Source organism: Hipposideros armiger, unplaced genomic scaffold, assembly GCF_001890085.2.
Source record: "Hipposideros armiger isolate ML-2016 unplaced genomic scaffold, ASM189008v1 scaffold_105, whole genome shotgun sequence".
NCBI classification, from domain to species: domain Eukaryota; kingdom Metazoa; phylum Chordata; class Mammalia; order Chiroptera; family Hipposideridae; genus Hipposideros; species Hipposideros armiger.
Genome location: NW_017731455.1, coordinates 1227422 through 1246523, shown reverse-complemented (window position 1 = coordinate 1246523; position 19102 = coordinate 1227422). Strand labels below are relative to the sequence as shown.

The window sequence follows — 19102 nt, the reverse complement described above, 5'->3', positions numbered from 1 at the left end:
CAAACTCCTGTTAATGTTGATATTTTTTTAACCTCTTCCCATGAATCACAAATGTTTTGTTTTTTTTTTTAAGATTTTATTGGGGAATTGGGGGAGGGGAACAGCGCTGGGGAATTGGGGAAGGGGAACAGACAAGTTGCTGTCCTTTGGTTCTTCAGCATAGTTGCAGAGGACATCATTTCACTGGCCCATGTTGGTATTATCATTGTGCTCTTCCTGGGTGAGGCAGATCGGTCACCACTCACAGCGGCTCTTGGCAGCTCACGCTGGCGGCCGGCTGCTTGCGGTAGCTTATGGGAGCCCACTGCAGCTCCACTGCACCCTAAGCCCGACGGCGACTCTCAGCAGCCCAGCTCCAGGTCGAGAGCCGTTGTTCACAATCTTAGCTGTAGAGGGCGCAGCGTCACTGGCCTTCATGTGGGATCCGAACCAGAGCCCTGCTGCTCAGAGCTGGCGTCCCAAGCCAACTCTTAACTAACGCGCCAGTCGGCCGGCCCACAAATGTTCTTAATGGTATCTAGAATGGTGAATCCTTTCCAGAAGGTTTTCAATTTATTTTGCCCAGATCCATCAGAGGAATCATGATGTATGTTTGTTCCATGGGCTGCATAGTGAATGTTGTGTTAGCAGGCATGAAAACATTAATCTCACTGTACCTCTCCATCAGAGTTCTTGAGTGAACAGATGTATAGTCAATGAGCAGTAATATTTTAAAAGGTTATCTTTTTTCCTGAGCAGTAGGTCTCAACAGTGGGCTTAAAAAATTCAGTACATGGTTATGTTGTAAACAGATGTGCTGTCATCCAGGCTTTGTTGTTCCATTTATAGAGCACAGGCAGAGCAGATTTAGCATAATTCTTAAGGACTGTAGGATTTTTTAGAATGGCAAATGAGCATTGGCTTCAACTTGAAGTCACCAGCTGCATTAGTCCCTAATGAGAAAGTCAGCCTGTCCTTTGAAGCTTTAAAGCCAGGAATTGACTTCTCTATAGCTATGTAAATCCTAGAGGGCATCTTCTAATATAAGCTGTTTTATCTACATTGAAAATCTGTTATTTAATGTAGCCACCTTCATGAATTATCCTAGCTAGATCTTCATGAACCAACCTCTGCTAGCTTCAGACTTTTCTTCTGTAGCCTCTTCACCTCTCTCACCCTTCACAGAATTGAAGAGAGTTATTAGGGCCTTGCTCTGGATTAGGCTTTGGCTTAAGGGAATGTTGTGGCTGATCTGATCTATCCAGACCACTAAAACTTTCTCCGTATCAACAGTACGGCTGTTTCTTTTCTTATTATTCATATATGTTCACTGGAAGAGCACTTTTAATTTCAAGAACTTTTCCTTTGCATTCACAACTCAGCTAACTACTGCAAGTGGCCTTGCTCTGGCCTATCTTGGCTTTCAACAAGCCTTCCTCCCTAAGCTTAATCATTTCTAGCTTTTCATTTAAAGTAAGAGATGTACGACTCTTCTTTCACTTGAATAGTTACTTGCCATTGAAGGGTTATTAACTGGCTTAATTTCAATATTGTTGTGTCTCAGGAATAGGGAGGCCCGAGGAGAGGGAAAGAGATGGGGGAACAGCAGGTCAGTGGAGCAATCAGAACACACAGCATTCATCAATTAAGTTCACCGTCTTATACGGGTGTGATTTGTGGTGCCCCAAAACAATTACAATAGTAACATCAAAGATAACTGATTACAGATCACCATAACAAATACAGTAATAATTTAAAAGTCTGAAATATTGCGAGAATTACAAAAATGTGACACAGAGACGTAAGTGAGCAAATGCTTGCTGCTGGGAAAATGTCACCAATAGATTTCTTCAATGCAGGGTTGCCACAAACCTTCAATTTGTAAAAAACCCATTATCTGCGAAGTGCAATGAAGCAAAGCGCAATAAAATGAGGTCTGCCTACAGTACTTTTAAAAAATGAAATCTCTTTTAATATTAATATGTTGGTACCAATTAAATAGAAAGCTTTGCAATAAATATCCCTACAACTATGCTTTTATGCACATTCGTGGCTATTTCTTTAGGACACGTTTCCAAGGTATTTGTTATCTAATACCAATTGCCCTGATGTATCCTTATTATCAGTTTAGACCCTGTCCGCAAGAAACAAGCACCCCTTCTCCACACTTGATAGAGAAAACATAAATATTAGAAGTGCTAGTAATAATAGCTTTTCCCCACTAATACAAACAGTGGCTTACCTTCATATTCAGCTTACTTAATACTTTCGCTCTGGAGAAAATTCCAAATGGGATTTTATTGATTCGATTGTGTTCCATGTTGAGGGAATAGATGGTGGAAAACTGGGACGGACCGCCTACTGGATATAACTGGAAGCAATTTCTAGCTAAGGTCAAACTATTCAGTTTCACAAGACTTGATAGAAGACTCTGTAAAAAATGAAATAAGCATAAGAATTAGAACTCTAATAAGACTTATTCTGTCAAGTATAAAGCAGCAGTCCCACATAATTGCTGCCTTGCAGAAATTTAGAGCCGACGTAGTCGGATTTTCAGATTTTGCAAGAGACAGAAAATTCATTTACTTATATGAAATCTCCTGATTTTTATTCTTTGGCTAAATTTATTTAAAACACTCTATAAAGAAAATATGTCTGTGGGTAAGAGGTGCCTCATGAGTGGCCAGTGTGAGACCTCGATAGAGCAGAAATTTTGGTATTGGACAGTCCTGGGTCTGAGTCCTTGCTCTGCCATTTGCTGTGTAACCAATCCTTTCCAAGTCTTAGTTAAGCACCTATCTCTAAATTATTATTAACATAATGCCTGGCACAGAGTAATCTGTTAATCAGTAATTTAATGGTTCCTTTTAGGAATAATAAATTCAGAAGATGATAATACTTCCTGATATTGTATAATACACTGCTTTTCCATATGGTAAAGTTTCTGAGGAAATAAGCATCTATCAAGTAAGTATTTATTTAGCACATAACCCTATATCCCCTTAATTCAGCCTCCTACCACGTAACCACGGTGCTAGGTGTTCAGGTTTTATAAAAGAATCTCTGCCGTTAAGACTAAACCCTATTTAGAGAAATAAAGCACAAAGATAGGAAAAAGAAAATAATATATAACTGCATATATTCAACAATAAATTATATAAAATAGGCTCTTGCTATTCAAAGTCTGGTTCAAGGAAGAACAAGTCAGCATCCCCTGGAAGCTTGTTAGAAATGCAGTCTTAGGCCCCACTCCTATAGAATCAAAATATGAATGCTAAAATTCCCAGGTGATCTGTATGCTCATTAATGTTTGAGAAACACTGGTATAGGCTACAAAATAGTTTTGAATCCTGGATGTTTTAGTAGCTTGTGACTTTGGCAAGCTGTTTTTCTGAACCTCAGTTTATTCATTTGTAAATGATGATGACTTAATTTTATAGGTTGCAGTGAAGACTTTTTAAAGAAATAAAATACATATATAGCTTTACAATATCTAGAATATAATAAGTACTTGCATTTAAGTCCCTTCTCTACTTAAAGTCAAAGAAACAAAGAAATACTGGAATAACTGGAAAAACAGGAAGGAGGGTAAGAGTGAGCTAGATGCTGAAGGATGAAAAAAAATGAAATATTCAGAAGTAGAAGAAAACACTCTGGATTCAAATAAAAGCCCAAGTAGGGAGAAAACAAGAAGTGTGAAGTATGTGTCTATGTGCGTGTCTGTATGTGTGTCTGTGTGCTTTAAACAATGTTCAAATTCCAGCTGTCCACCATGAGGAAATTGAAGACTCAATACAGGAGGTGTCAGTTGATTGGCAAGGCCAGCTGAAGGAATGAAGTAACTATATAATTAAAGGTGCAATTATATGGCAAATTGAAACTTGTTCTTTATACTGAATGTTAAGAAGCTACTTAACATCTGTCTACTGGTGTACAAGGACAAAAGGAAGAGCAGAGCAAAGAGTGATGAGAAAGCTCTGCATGGCAATCAATTCAGGAAAAATGTCTGTATCCTACTTTACTGAAAAATAAAGGAGTTTTATTGAGTCTCATGGCAAAGATGTTATTATTATAGCTGACTTACTTTACTGAATTGACTTTCTTCTATTAAAAAATGTTAATACCTGAGGATATTTTAAAAAGGACAACAAGAAGGCAGCTCTCCAACCTTTCATTCTTAGGTCATATTGTGAATCTTTGGGGTTGTTTAGAGTCAGACACATCTGGGTTCCCATCTTAGATCTTCCACTTATCAGTTTTTGTGACCTTTGGTGAATTAATTAGATAATCAGTGTATCTCTCATCACATTCCTAGAAAAATATGTAAGGCAATAAATTTGGCCAAAAAATTAACTTTTCTTATGTCTTATGTCCCTATCTATTTGATAAGAATACTCCAATAATTAGGATTATAGTGAAGATTTAAATGAGGTAATATGTATAGAGCTCCTAACCTTATGCCTTGAGCATATGTGCTTAAATTTATTAAGTTCCTTTTCCTTATATATATATGTCTACATTAAAACTAGTCCATTTTCAGAGTCTTCAAATGAAAAAGTATATAGTCATCCTGTCAGCTCTGATTTCAGCAATATGAGCCCCAACTGAAAATCACTTTACTGATCTTTCTTGCTTAACCCAGCCTGAATGTCTAGAGTAAGAGCTGTCTAATGGATTTTAATGTTTTCCTTATTGTGCTTGTTATAAATGCAGATAATTAGACACATGCATTAAGAAAATGCTCTTCCAAAGCACATATGCTATCTTTAAATAAGGTTTAATGCTTTCTCATATTTGGACAAGGCCAATCAAGGGTTTCCCCCCATATCTTCTCTATCTGAAAACAGTCAATTTAAATACACACACACACACACACACACACACACACACACACACAGAGCCCTTCTTCCACAACCAGAGTGAAGAGAACTGTCCTCTTTATTATTCCTATCAAAAATAAATCCTGACTTATTTCACTCACAAAATATTATATATAAACGTACTTATCACAATGTCTGTATCCTAAATGGTACCCAATAATTATTAGTTTCCCTTCACTGAAAGTAAGACTGGATATATAAATAAATTTAAGTTTCTAACTTTGAAAAATTTGATATACACCCAGTCTTTATATTTAGGCACAGCGACATTGTAAAATCAGTCAATCTTACTTAAGCTCACAAATTACACCCTAAAAGCATCCCAACAAGGTCTAATTAATGTGCTAATTGTTTGTCTTACTCTGGATATGAATCACTGTTAGAAAAAGGGATGATGACATGAAACAGTAGAACCTCACCCATTTTGATCATTCTAAATTACTATCACAGAAAGGCAAAAACCCAGACAGTTGAGTTGTCAGGGCTCTATCTACAATCTGTGGATTCTATTCCTTATCCCACTTAAACTGCTACTAACAACAGTACTCTGCCACAGGTGAGATACTGTCATGGTAGTTTAAGTGAACTGGTCCAGACTGGAAACTACAATCCTGGGAAACTCATTTTTGTACTCTGACCAAGCTGTTTTCTGAAACCCCAAACACCCAGATTGATAGGAGCCAAATTAATAGGTGCTATTTTATACCTGTATAAGAAATAAAGAGCCAAATCAATTGAATAAATTTATTTTATAAACTGCTACAAACCAATAGTTTCATCTACTCCAATTTTTCTTTATGAATCAAAGCATAAATCTGAAAAACATTTATCCAAAGCACCTTTATTCTTAATTCAAACACACACACATGGGAAAACTAGCAATAGTCTAAACATATAGGACCACTTACACTAGACACTTTTAATCGTTAGAACAAAAAATATTTTGCAAAAGCTCAATCAATCCATAAGTCCACAATTCCATTCTATTATGTCAGAATACTACAATAAGATATCATGCATGAATAACCATTAAGTAAACATACAAGTTGTTGGGTATGCTAAAATAGTAGGTAGCAAAAGAAGGAAAGGCAAGAGTGAAAAATTAATCAACAAAGTTGAGAAAGAATTTAAAAAACAAAAGACTTATTGCATTTTGCCCAATTAATCTCTAAGCAAAACAAGTGAAAATATTTTTCTAATAGAACCAACAAAACCCAAATTAAAAATAATGTGTTAAAAATAACAGATTTTGGTGACTGAGATGCTAAACGGCTTTGATATTATTGGATAAACAGGGTAATAACTTGGGCCACTGGAGTGTTGTAGCTAATAATCAGGATAATTAATAGTGTGTTCTATGTAGTGCATTCTTTCATTTATCATCTTTCTACAGTACCTTTGTTTAATAACTGAACGGGGTGGGGTAGTTGAATTTTAAAACCAGCCATACAACTTTTCCTTAATAGCTTTTATTGCCAGTTCTCAAAATGAAAAAGATTTATGTGGAGCTAGAGGGGAATGTAGCACACCAATTTTCAACCCTTGAAAGGTCTCTTCCTTCTGCATATCAAAAATAAAATTAGTATGTTCCTATAATCATACCTATTCTTTCTTCTTTGGAATTTTTATCTTAGTGGTGCCTATATATTCATAGCATACTCATTTTAGGCAATCTCAATCATCAAATGATTTACCCAGCTGTAAAGACTTGCTAGTTTCCCCTTCATTATCTTGCAGGCTTGTTTCAAGCATTTACCCTAATCCACTTCTTACCTCTGGTAAAGTAGAAATGTTATTGTTCTCTAAATTTAATTCTTCAAGTGCACTGCATTTTGCCAGTGATCTGGGTATTGCTGACAGTCTGTTATATCTCAGACCAAGACGATTTAAACTGGACAGATTTCCTGTGAACACAAAATAAAAGAATTTATTTTCTTTAAATATGATAAGCCTCTTGCTGTCCTAGGCTATCAACCAAATATTTATGAATTACTGTGAAACATTATTTCAGCACAATCCTTGACTTCTGGTACCAAGGAACAGCACACTACATTTTGTCAATTAGGAAGAAATTGAAACCACTTTTGTGGCCATCTGTCTTACAGGAATAATAAAATACACAGCTATAAGTCAATTTTAAAAATGAATTATTAGAAAGTGCTGGCATACTTTAATAACAAATTAACCTTTAGATAAAGCCTAATAACATCAACTACCGTATTTCCCCATGTATAAGACGCACCTTTGTTTTCGAAAAATTTGGGGTCTAAAAACTGGGTGTGTCTTATACAGTGGTTGTAGATTTCAAATGCCATAGAGGGAACTGAGGACGAGGCAATATGTGAAGACAGTGATTCGTCATCAGACACAGATGACAAGCTAATGGTTGGGAGTTTTGACAGTGATGAGGAGTTGTATAAATTTTATGATGACTAAAACGTGAGTTCAATAACATTATGTAATACTTTTTTTTTTTTTCAAATTTCGGGCCCCAAAATTAAGGTGCATCTTATACATGGGAGCATCTTATACATGGGGAAATACGGTAGTATATATTTTAAATTTATATAGCTATCCCATTTGTATCTATGTGATGATGATCCAACATGAAACAAGTGGTTATATATAAAAAATGTACATGTAATTTTGAAGAAATTTCCAAATTTCTAAAATGGTATTATTTAAAATATGATACACATTTTATGATATGAAAAAGGTCCAATATTTTCCATGAGTTTAAATATAAACATTCCAAAATTTTCTGAAAAGTTGACCAGATGGTAAAAATAATTTCTCAAAATTATTTTTAAAGTTACAAAGAAAAGTGGAAATTACAGTCTTATTATCTAAGCATATACAAGCTTGAGCACAGATTAGCCACCACTGAATACATAAAAAAGAGCAGAAAAACAGGCATTTTCTAGTTTTATTGCCAAGACTACATATATGGCAAGCTACAGAGAGGTAAGTTACATGGATGAATATGGTATCTGCTATCATAAAAGGTTTAAATCAAATTTAATTTCCCAAACAAAACACATTAGAAAATAGCACTTTGAAAGTGCCCCAAAATAAATAAATAAACAGTGATGAAAATATAGTATTTCTTTGTCATGACTAGTTAATTTCTTTTCTGACTTCAAATTACAACGGTTGCTATAACATTTTTAGATGGCCAAGGTTTAAATGTCAAATTAGCCTCTGGTTTAAAATTAAACAATATTACTAGTGTTAGAAACTATAGAAGTCGATGTCTGTGTCACACAATATTTTGATGCCTGTCAACTTTCAGCAACCTTCTGATGTTTATCTATTTCTTTCTTTTTCCTTTGTCTCGTTTTCAAAAAGTTGTTGCATGAGTAACTTTCTTAGATGCAAAGTTACTACAATGCTTACAGAAAGCATTTATTAGCCTGTAGCATAAGTTAAGTCTTGAAACCCTAGGAGGGCTGTCACTATGCCTCATAACCCTCATCTACAATAGTTATCACTTGTCTGCATATTCCTCTGTTGCTAAAGAAATCAGTGATTAAAGTTATAGGAAATGACTAAACGGAGTTAATTTTCACCCTTTACATTTTCAAGGTAAGAATTAGTCATTTATAATGAATATACTCTGATAATTCTATACCATAAGTCTAGCCAACTATAATGCAAAAAATTTTTAAAAAGAAAGAAAAACTTAGCTACCATTTTAATTCCTACAATTAGAACTATTCCAAAGGTATGCTATGCTTATTTCATTATTTTCTTATAATAGTGTTTGGAAGCTGAGCCAAGAATTTGATGGTTCTGATTAAGTAAGATTCTAATCAGCAGAAAACTGAATACAAAAGCAACAAAAACTACCACTTAGCAAAGACAACTTAATTTTGTCTTTAAAGTGTTTTCTACATTAACTAAGGATGCTTCATTGGTGCCTTTCAGATGACACTCTAATGGGATGTCAATTTTGGGGGGAAAAATAAAAACAAGCAGAGGACTGGGTAACTTTCCAAAGCTCCAGAGAATTTCGAGATTAAAAATTAAGGGCAAGAATAAAATTTACTATTGCTATCACTGTACTATGACATTGAATATGATACAAATGTTACTTAAAAGTTGGGTTGGCAGAAAATAATGTGCTTTATGACTAACTATATTAATTATAGTTCTATTTCCAATGGCTATAAATAGGGACAACCTATATGTTCAAGGATAGATTAATAATTATTTAGCTTGGAGGCATCACAGGTGTAACAGAAAATACAAAGGATTTTATATTATCTATGTGGCCCTGGACAAGTTCCTTACTAATCCATCAGTGGGGATAATGCCTAATACCTGACAAGGTTGCTCTAAGGGTTAAATATGTGTGGAAGATACTTAGCACAATGGCTGATACATAACAGATATTCAAAACATGATTTTATTCTAATGGTGTGTCTATATTCTGGTATATTCTGTACCTATTAAGATTATGATACAAAAATTTTTAAGAGAGGACTAAGTTACAACATTAAGTGAAAACTGCAAGATAAAACTATATTTTGTATGATCTCAACAATGTAAAAATCACATGCATGCAAAAAGACTGGAAAGAAACCACATCAAAACTAAGAGTTATCTGTGCAATGGTAGAATTATGGAGGATTAAAATATTTTTCTTTGAACTTGTCTACATTTTTCCTACTTTTCTATAGTTTTATAATTTTGAAACTTCCTTTTGATAAAGAAAAATCTAATTCTCAAGTTATTTTAATTTTAAACATTGCGATATTTTTCTACCATCCTTTCTTTTGAATGAATGTTTTACATTATGGAGATGTTTTTTACTAATGTAAAACATACTAAGATGTTTGGACACTTTACATTGTGAGGCTCATCTTTTCCATAAAATGAGGATAGGAGCTAAATTGTGGGAAAAACAGAGCATGCTGGTTTGAAGTTTTAAATAGGCATCCTGATAAAAAAAGACAAAAGATGAGAAAGATACCCAAGAAGCAGCAATAAGAGCCATCTGAGAGTAATCACCATGGACTTTGGCATAAAATATGTGAAGTGACTTGTTGAAGTCACCCACTAGTTAGTGGTAGAGCTAGATTCAAGCTCAGTTGGCTCCTTATCAAGTAATCGTTTTTCAAGGTCTTCATTGACTTTACTCCAGTTAGCTTGTTTTATTCTGACACAGAAGAAAAATATGTTTATTCTTACTTCATGCTGTTTGACTGTCCATGCTGTTGTGTTCATGGAATATATTTTTATTCCATACTAAGTCCAACACATTTGTTCAGGAAGCTTTCCCTGGACATTCTATCAAGATCTAATTGATCTCCCTATAAATTGGTCTCTTGGCAGCATACTGTTTTCACCATAAACTGGCATTTAACTATATTTGCTCTTAAGTTGTTAGTTGTTGCATGGATTAGTTAGCTCCCCCAACAGACTTTGAAAACTCTTTTGCTATGTATTTCTATCTCCCTATAGAATTTGTTTTACTGCTAAGCACACAACAGACATTCATTCATACTTTCTTAATAATTACAGATGCTAAAACATTTCAGTAGCCTTCCTTTCTAAAATGGCATGTCTATGAAACATAGACTTTACTAAACATGATTTTAAAATATACATCAGATTTTCCAGGTCTATCTCAATACAAATTAATTCTTCTACAAATATTTGCAATAATTTTATTCTACGATACCCAACTTCTAAGCAGCCCAATCTAAGATATCAGCCGTAAACAAAAAACAATTCCAACTCTGCATTCATCCACCCCACCAAATAATTTTTAGATTACAAAATATATGAATGCATCTTACTCTCTTCCCAGACAACCTGGTTTTTAGTCTAATACATACGTATTGAGATCTTTCTCTAAGCATTTACGTACACATACAAATATGTTTGAGTTTTTAATATACATGGGATCACTCTATATGCTTTCCCCTCCCTATAACAGGTCATAGTAAAGACTGATAAATGATAAACCTCATTTTATTTAACCTCTGTAAAGTATTCCATGATGTGTTTGTACCATTATCTCTTTAATCATTTCCCAATTTGATGGCATTTATTTCTAACTTTTAAAAAGGAATTCTGTAATGAACAACCTTATACACATATATCTTTGTATACATGTGAAAGTATTTCTGATGTATGAGAAGATATGGATATTTTAAATATTGACAGATAGTACCACAAGGTTATATCAATTTCATTCGTACCAAAGCTGAAGGACAGTGCCTATTTACTCACATTCTTTCAAAATGTGAAGGAGGAAAGATATCAGTAATTTATTTCTTGCCTATTCCATGCCCATGCCACTATAGCTACAGCAAGCCTGGTAAAAGTAGAAATTTTCCTACAAGCAGTGATAATCGCTGACTATAAAGAACTTCAAAATGTTTTGCAAGTTTTAATTTGCTGTGCATGAAGTTGAAGATAAAAGAGGCAATCAACCTTAAAAAAAAAACTGGAAGTAAATTAGACTAACCCTTTCTCTCCTTCATACCACTGCTTTCCCTATGGAAGAAAAAAGCTGTTTCACTGTAACAAAATGGCTGAAGCATTCACCAAGGGGTCTTTCAAATCTGCCAGAAGAGGAAAGGGCTTGTGAATAGTGGAAAGTCCCCATAATGTTGCTCCATCAACTGACATGCCTCATTCAATCACTGTTTACAGTAGAACAGTAGACAAATATAACATTTTAACCATTTTTTATTCTCACTGAAACCTAAAAGCCTTCTCTGGTAACAAAGATTAGTATGGTAACCAAATTCTAAATGCTTATCAACTCAAAAACACAGTAAATAGAACCAGATTCCTGTAACTTCTCTCCCAAAGACAAAATAACTTTAAATTTCTCACTTTTAAAATCAGGTTTCTAGAATTTAAATATTACACAATGAAAATGGTGGTGAAATTGCCACATAACATTAAGTAGTACCAAAATCAGTGGTTATTTAAATACAAATAATACTTTTAACTTTCCTAAACTTTTTCTTTTTTCCTTGTGTGTGTGTTAAAAGGGGTCGAACTTTAAAAACTGTAATGTATGAATATGCTCTTTTGAGGAAGAACTCACATTCGCAAAGCCTTTATCCCTTTCTTGAGAGTATGGCATGTTCCAAGAGTCATCCACATTTTGACAAAATCCATTACTCTCAGACAAAATAAAATAGGTGGAAGAAAAAATTAAGGATGAAATATCAAAACTCTCTTATGCCAGAAAAAACCTTGACATCAGAAGTCTGGCATTGACTATGATTCACCCCTGCAGTGGTTTCAACCTCTAACCTCTTTTCAATGAGCGGTTTTAACCACAAACTAAACTGCAACCTCAAAATCAAGCCATAGCTTGCTTTAATGTTGAGCCATTGCTACTAAGAAATAAAATCAATGTTGCTGAGATTCTGTGTATAAATGTAGGCTGATCACTGCCAATCACTGGTATTTAGCTTTTAAGTGCTTAACTTTGACTGTAAGTTGTTCTGTGCTCCACTTGACAGCTTGCTTTTTTCATGCTGTCAGGTTTTTAAAATATGGCAACATCAAATGGCTATGAATTAAAATTAGATGCTTTCAATTTCAGCAAATATAATCAGCATCTTTAGGTTAACTCAGTATAACTTTTCAGTAAAAGTTTCAAATAGCCTTAACCTTACATTAACAAAGTAGCAAAAAATCAGTAGAAAAGACAGACAGTTCTAATGATGAAATATCAAAGGTACAATGTTTTTCAACATTAAACTAAAAAACTGAAAGCACACTGTAAAGCAAGCAATACAATTCTTAAATGCCGAAAACCCAGAAGAATGGCACTATTAAAAAGAAAACTGGTGAAGTTGTTATATGTAAGCTGCACTGTAATTACCTAAAACTTAACTACTAAAACTCTACTTGTTGATAAAACCATAATTACTATAACATTTCTTCAGAGCCCAATGCAACAAAAAGACCTCTGTGAATTGTTCTTCGCTCCAGCCTTGAAGGCAAGGTCTTGTTGCATACTTCTCTCTTTATCTCATTTTGAGGAAATAGAAATTAAATATATTTTCCTACTTCAGACACCCTCCCTCTCCCCCCACCCCAACCCTGCCCCCAATTTCATAAAACCACCAGAGATTTCAGAAGGTTTTAAGATATCAGGTTCATAGTTTGAAATAAAATGACTGTTGTAATGAAGTTTAATATTTTTAGTTCATAACTGATTCTTGAATTAGAAAATATTTACATGAAAGAGAATACACTTTTTAGTCCTCAACAGGGCATTCTAATGGTTCACTCAGAGAAACTATAACTGTGTTTTCAAGCACTCTCTCACTTAACTGCAGCCAGCTGCTCCCTCCCCATTTCCTTCTGCTTCGTCTCCACACCCTCTGAGCTGTCAGGGACCCTGGCACTGCTCGGCCTAGAAGTAAATGGCAGTGAGAGCTACTCTAAGAGTGTTCATGATAAATACAGAAAGGGGTAAAACATCTCGGTCTACACATTCAAAAACAGAAAAGGAAAGAAAGTGATTTGGGGGAAAGTGATTGTAAGATAGTAGTTAGAAGATCTGACTTTCAACTGTGAGTTTAGGGCAAATTACTTTAGTCCAGGAAAAACAGTAGAGCAGCTGCTGCAGGACTAGCCACTCCCCAGGTAGGTGCTGGGTTTTTGTTTGCTTTTCATTTCAAGTTATACTATTCAAGAAGCAGACTAGGAAAAAGGGAGAATGCATCAGGTGATCTATATTCTAGTGAAGTCTGCTATCTGTTTTGGGTGAATTGCTTTTCTCCAATAAATAAGGAGAATCTCTAAGGTCATTTAAGACTAGAGAGATTTTTAACAGACCAAAACCCAAATGTTCAAATTTCTCACCAAATCTCAACCTTGTGCTATACAATCAAAGTACTGGGGATAAGATGGATGAAAAACGTCAAAAGAATTGTTTTAACAAGCATAGTATATGATAAATGACTACCGTATTATAAAAAATTTAAATAAACATTACTTATTCATTTTGCCATTATTCTTGAAATAACAGCTGTACTCTGTTGACAACTTTTGAAACATATAAAAAATATTAAAAATTTTCATATTGTTAATGTTCTAGTTCTCACTGATTTCTAATACATACTTGTAATCTGACCATGTAGAATGTGCTACAAGTAAGGCACTTGTGTTATTCTGATATAACATCTTAATTACAAGAGATTAATAATGAAGTAAAATGTTTTCATATTAATAAACACTCTTAAAATACAGAAGAATTACTTCTGATGGAACAGAGAAATGTAAAATTAAGAAAGCCAGGAGGGGCCAGCCGAGTGGTGCGCTGGTTAAGAACTGGCTTGAGACACCAGCTCTGAGCAGCAGGACCCTGGTTCGGATCCCACATGAGGGCCAGTGACACTGCCCTCTACAGCTAAGGTGGTGAACAACAGCTCAATCTGGAGCTGGGCTGCAGTCAGTCGCCGGTGACGGTGTAGGCTGCAGCCCCTGCTGCAGTGGGCTGCCATAAGCTACTGTGAGCGGCCGGCAGCCAGTATGTGCTGCCAAGAGCCGCTGTGAGCGGCAGTCCAGAAGCCGACGATGGATCTGCCTCACCTGGGAAGAGCGCAATGATCACAATGCCAACATGGGCCAGTGAAGTAACGTCCTCCACAACTAGACAGAAGAACAAAAGGACAACTTGTCTGTTCCCCTCCCCCAATTCCCCAGTTTAAAAAAAAAATCTTTAAGAAAGCCAGGAGGGAGAAGGATACATGGAGATGTTATTCTTTGTCAGAGGAAGTGAATCCAAAGGACCCTAGTCCTACTAACTGCAAGATTTTATCATGCACCACCACCTATGCGTTCTGTTTGCCAAGACTATTCATTTTAGTGCTTTAATTGCATCCTCCTTTGACTGTTATTTAACAATAGGGATACAAACACATTCATAAAATATTAAATAACAAAATATTGTCACACTATTTGAAAGTAAGAAAATAATGTCACACTATTGCTGAAAGTAAGAAAAGGGCTGACTGATGACCATGCCCTATATATCCATTTGATCTGCTGAAAGAGTGGAGGAAATTATGTGGATATTTAGGAGAAAAGAGTTCTATGCAAAGCGATCAGAAAGTACAAAGGCTCTGAGGCTAGAACTTGCTTAATACACTCACAGAACAAGAAAGAATATCTATGATATCCTATGAAATACAAAGTGACTAAGCATCAATGAGAGGGATTTATAACATTTCAAACATCTTTAATTTCAGTTCCCCTGTCTGATCTGCAGTAGAGCAAACAACCCTTATTTTTCTTTCTGAGATTGAGCAGGACTTTAATTTTATAAAAATAAGTTGCTTTTATAATGTGCTTTTATGTGACATTCCACTGAAAAGTGATCATGGTAAGATTAAGTATTATTCTTTCCTTTCTCCTTTACTGTTCCAATTAGTTGGTTGTTCAAAATAAACAAAACTTACCAACGCAAAATGTCAATATGCAATTCAAGAAAACTATACTGAAATAAAAACTAAACCTGTATGTTGAAATGGCTCAGAGTATCTCAGGAAAATGGACCCTGAAAGATCAACACTGAAAAATATAATAGAATTCCTGAACTTCAAAAAAAAAAAAACACAAAAAAATGAACAGGCAAAAAGATTAAGTCACTTACAACGGGAAAAAACTGGACTGGCTTCATGCTTCTGTACATTCAATTCCAGAAGACAGAACTACCTCTTAGTTCTACCAAGGTGTTCAAGGAAAAGAAGTTGAGCCCAATGACTTTTATATCCATCCAAGTTGTTCTTCAAGTATAAAGGTTATAAAAACTAGGGAACTACTTTTCATGAACCATTTCCCAGATTGGTTGACTTCAGCCCCCCAAGAGACTGGGGCAACTATGGCAACAGGACTGTTGATGAACATTAAAACTAAAACAAAAATAGAGATTAGTTAGCATAACAGGACATGCCATAAATGTTACATGTCCCGACAGTATAACTAACAAAAATTAAGAGGAAAAGAGACAAAAAAGGGCAGGTAGAAGAATAAATTCACTGATTGCCTCATCTATGTCACTCCACTCAACCAAAGTAGAACACATACTCAGCTGCACATGGAATACTAATCAAGATAGACCATATACTGAGCCACAAAATAAGTCTCAATAAATTTAAATGATTCAAGTCACACAAAGCACGTTCTCAGCAACAATGAAATTAAATTAGAAATCAATAACAGAAAAACCCTTGGAAAACTGTGAGATATCGGGAACTAAATAACACACTTCTAAATAAACCAGAGATCACAGAAGAAACAGAAAGGTATATTAGGGAGTATTTTGAACAAATCAAAAGGAAAACCCAACATATCAGAATTTGTGGGATGCTGCTAAAGTAGTACATAAGGGTAAAATACATAGCACTAAATGCCTGTATGACATGAAAGGTCTGAAAGTTTCCACCACAAGAAACTAGAAAAAGAACAAATAAAATTCAAAGTAAGCCAATAAAAGAAAATAATAAAGGTCAAAGTGGAAATCAATGAAATAAAAAATCAGAGAAACAATAGAGAAAATCAGTGAAATTGATATACCTCTGACTGACTGGAAAAAAAAGTGGGAGAAGATCTAAATTACCGATATCCGGAATGAGAGAAGTGGCATTACTATAGATTCTATAGATATTCAAATAATAAGGGAACATTATAAACAATTTATGCCTATTAAATGTGACAAGTTAAATGAAATGGACATATTTTTACATAATATTTATTATTATACATAAAAGACACAAATGATCATTTGCTCAAGAAAAAAGTGATACCCTAAATAGCCCTAAAAGTATTAAAGAAATTGAAATTGTTTTTAAAAACACTGCTACAAAGAAAAAACTTGACCTAAGTGGCTTCACCAAAGAATTTCACCAAATATTAAGGAAGAAATACTGCTAATTTTATAGAAACTGTTCCAAAAATTGAAAAGAATGGAACATTTCCCAACTTATTATATGTGGCCATCATTACCCTGAAACTGAAACTACACAAAGAGATTTTATAACATATTTCGAAATGATTAAGTTTAATTTTTAAGACTTCTACCAGAATGTATATTTTTTCATTATGTCTTCTTGGCAAGTGATTTCAATCTTATTATCTGAGTTTTTGTCAAGTTCAGGCAAATATTACAAAATTATATTTTATTAGTTTCTTTGCTGTATTACCTCTTTCTCTTTTTACAACTTCTCGTTCTGTCTCTCATGTTTTTTTTTCACTTATTTAGTATTTTCCTGTCTTTTTGTTCTAGATTCTAGGCTACTTCCACTTATCTTACACATTATTATTTTGATCTCTGGATGTGTTCATATTATATAGTATTTTCTGTTAAATTTACTTGGCAAAATCTTCTAAGAAATATATTCTTTGTTTCCTTTTTCTATCAGCCTGATCATGTTTTATAGATGCAGTATACAAGGTCTGACAATTAAGTTTGCGAACTCATCCTAAAATAAGTGCTGCATACCTCATTGCTGAATATCACTATGGTCACCTTTGAATTACTACCCCCGCCCTCGCCCTCTTGGGAAGCTATGCACCGATGCCAGCACCTAGTCCACCCTTCAAAGCAATTTTGAAACTCTTTTTCTGGAATGGCTATCAGAGCTGTCATCAGATTACCCTTGATGTCCTGAATGTCATCAAAATGTCTGCCTTTCAATATTTCCTTTATCTTTGAGTAAAGAAAGAAGTCACTGGGGGCCAGATTAGGTGAGTAGGGAGGGTGTTCCAATACAGTTATTTGTTTACTGGATTAAAAACTCCCTCATAGACAGTGCCGTGTGAGCTGGTACATTGTCGTGATGCAAGAGCCATGAATTGTTGGCGAAAAGTTCAGGTCATCTAACTTTTTCACGCAGCCTTTTCAGTACTTCCAAATAGTGAACTTGGTTAACTGTTTATCTAATTGGTACAAATTCATAATGAATAATCCCCCTGATATCAAAAAAGATTAGCAACATTGTTGCAACAAGTTCACGAACTCTACTGTGAGACCTCACATATCTTTTCTGTGCTATTTTTCTACTAGTGTCACTGCTCTTTGTTTTTCTTGGGTCATTTCAATAGCCTTTAAAGAGTGAAAAGCAAGAAGTATTTGTGTTCAGTCCCCATTGAACCAGGAATCTGATTCTTTTATTTACAAAGGAAATTTGGTAGAATATTTACCATAAATATTAACAGAACAATTCATTATGTATTACAGATCATCTTGCCTTTCAGGGATGAATCTAATCTAATTATTAGTTAACTAGAATACTTAGTGTATTGTCACTACAAATAGTAATGTGATTTAAAGAGCTTTGGGCCAAGAATCAAGAAGATATAGGTTCCAATGACTAGCTACGCATATTATATCCTGAAGAGGTCTCAGATTGCTTATATAAAAAGAAATAGTCCTGTAGCTTAAGACAGTCTATTATAACTTATTAAAAAATTCCTTAACAATTGCTTCTGTTTCAAGTAATAGTAGACTAGGTAGGTAATTCAAGCAAACCCTCCCACTGAAAAATACTGAAAACACTTCTAAAACAAAAATCAGAGAGTTAACAAGATAATGACTAATTACCAGGCCAGAAACCAGCTGGGAACCCAGATACAAGCAAAAAACACTGGAGAGGATTTTATCCTTACAGTGCTTCCCTGACTAGAAGATAAGCTGAAAGGCTAAGGCATGTTTCTGCCAAGGGTCAAAATCTAGAGCCTGCCAAGGGTGCGGAGTCTAGTAATAGGTACCATCTGGGACCCTACAGGGCTGCCCCATAGTATTAAGTGTGAACTGGAAGTAAAACAGCCCTATAATTAGTCTGCAGCCTGCCTTTAAATCACCTGGGAGATCAGAAAAATCTCAAGCCTTAGAACATAAATGGATTAAAGTGGTCCTCTAGGTACTGATAGAAGGAAACAAAAATCCTTCTGGAAAAAGATATCATCATTGGCCTCAGATGATTTAGCAATATAACCTTATAAATATTCATTACTGAAATTATATAAATTAAGTATGAGTATAATTTTTCTAAATAAAAATTATAGTAGCCTTTGCATCAATAACTAAAAAGGTATCCCCACTTTTTTTTTTTTAAAGATTTTTATTGGGGAATTTGGGGGATGGGAACAATGCTGGGGAATTGGGGTAACGGGAATAGACAAGTTGCTGTCGTTTTGTTCTTCAATCTAGTTGTCGAGGACGTTGCTTCACTGGCCCAAGTTGGCACCATCATTGC

General features: G+C 34.8%; 1 protein-coding gene across 3 annotated transcripts in view; it reads right to left on the bottom strand.

Annotated features, from left to right (window-relative positions):
* SHOC2 (SHOC2 leucine rich repeat scaffold protein) overlaps nt 1–19102 on the bottom strand; it is a 65493-nt gene that overhangs the window by 8310 nt on the left and 38081 nt on the right. For all 3 annotated transcript variants that reach the window (XM_019646572.1, XM_019646571.1, XM_019646573.1), the window contains exons 4-5: nt 6633–6763; nt 2222–2410 (exon numbers count right to left, since the gene is read on the bottom strand). In XM_019646572.1, coding sequence (XP_019502117.1) covers nt 2222–2410; nt 6633–6763 — 320 coding nt within the window. The remainder of the gene's footprint in view (nt 1–2221; nt 2411–6632; nt 6764–19102) is intronic.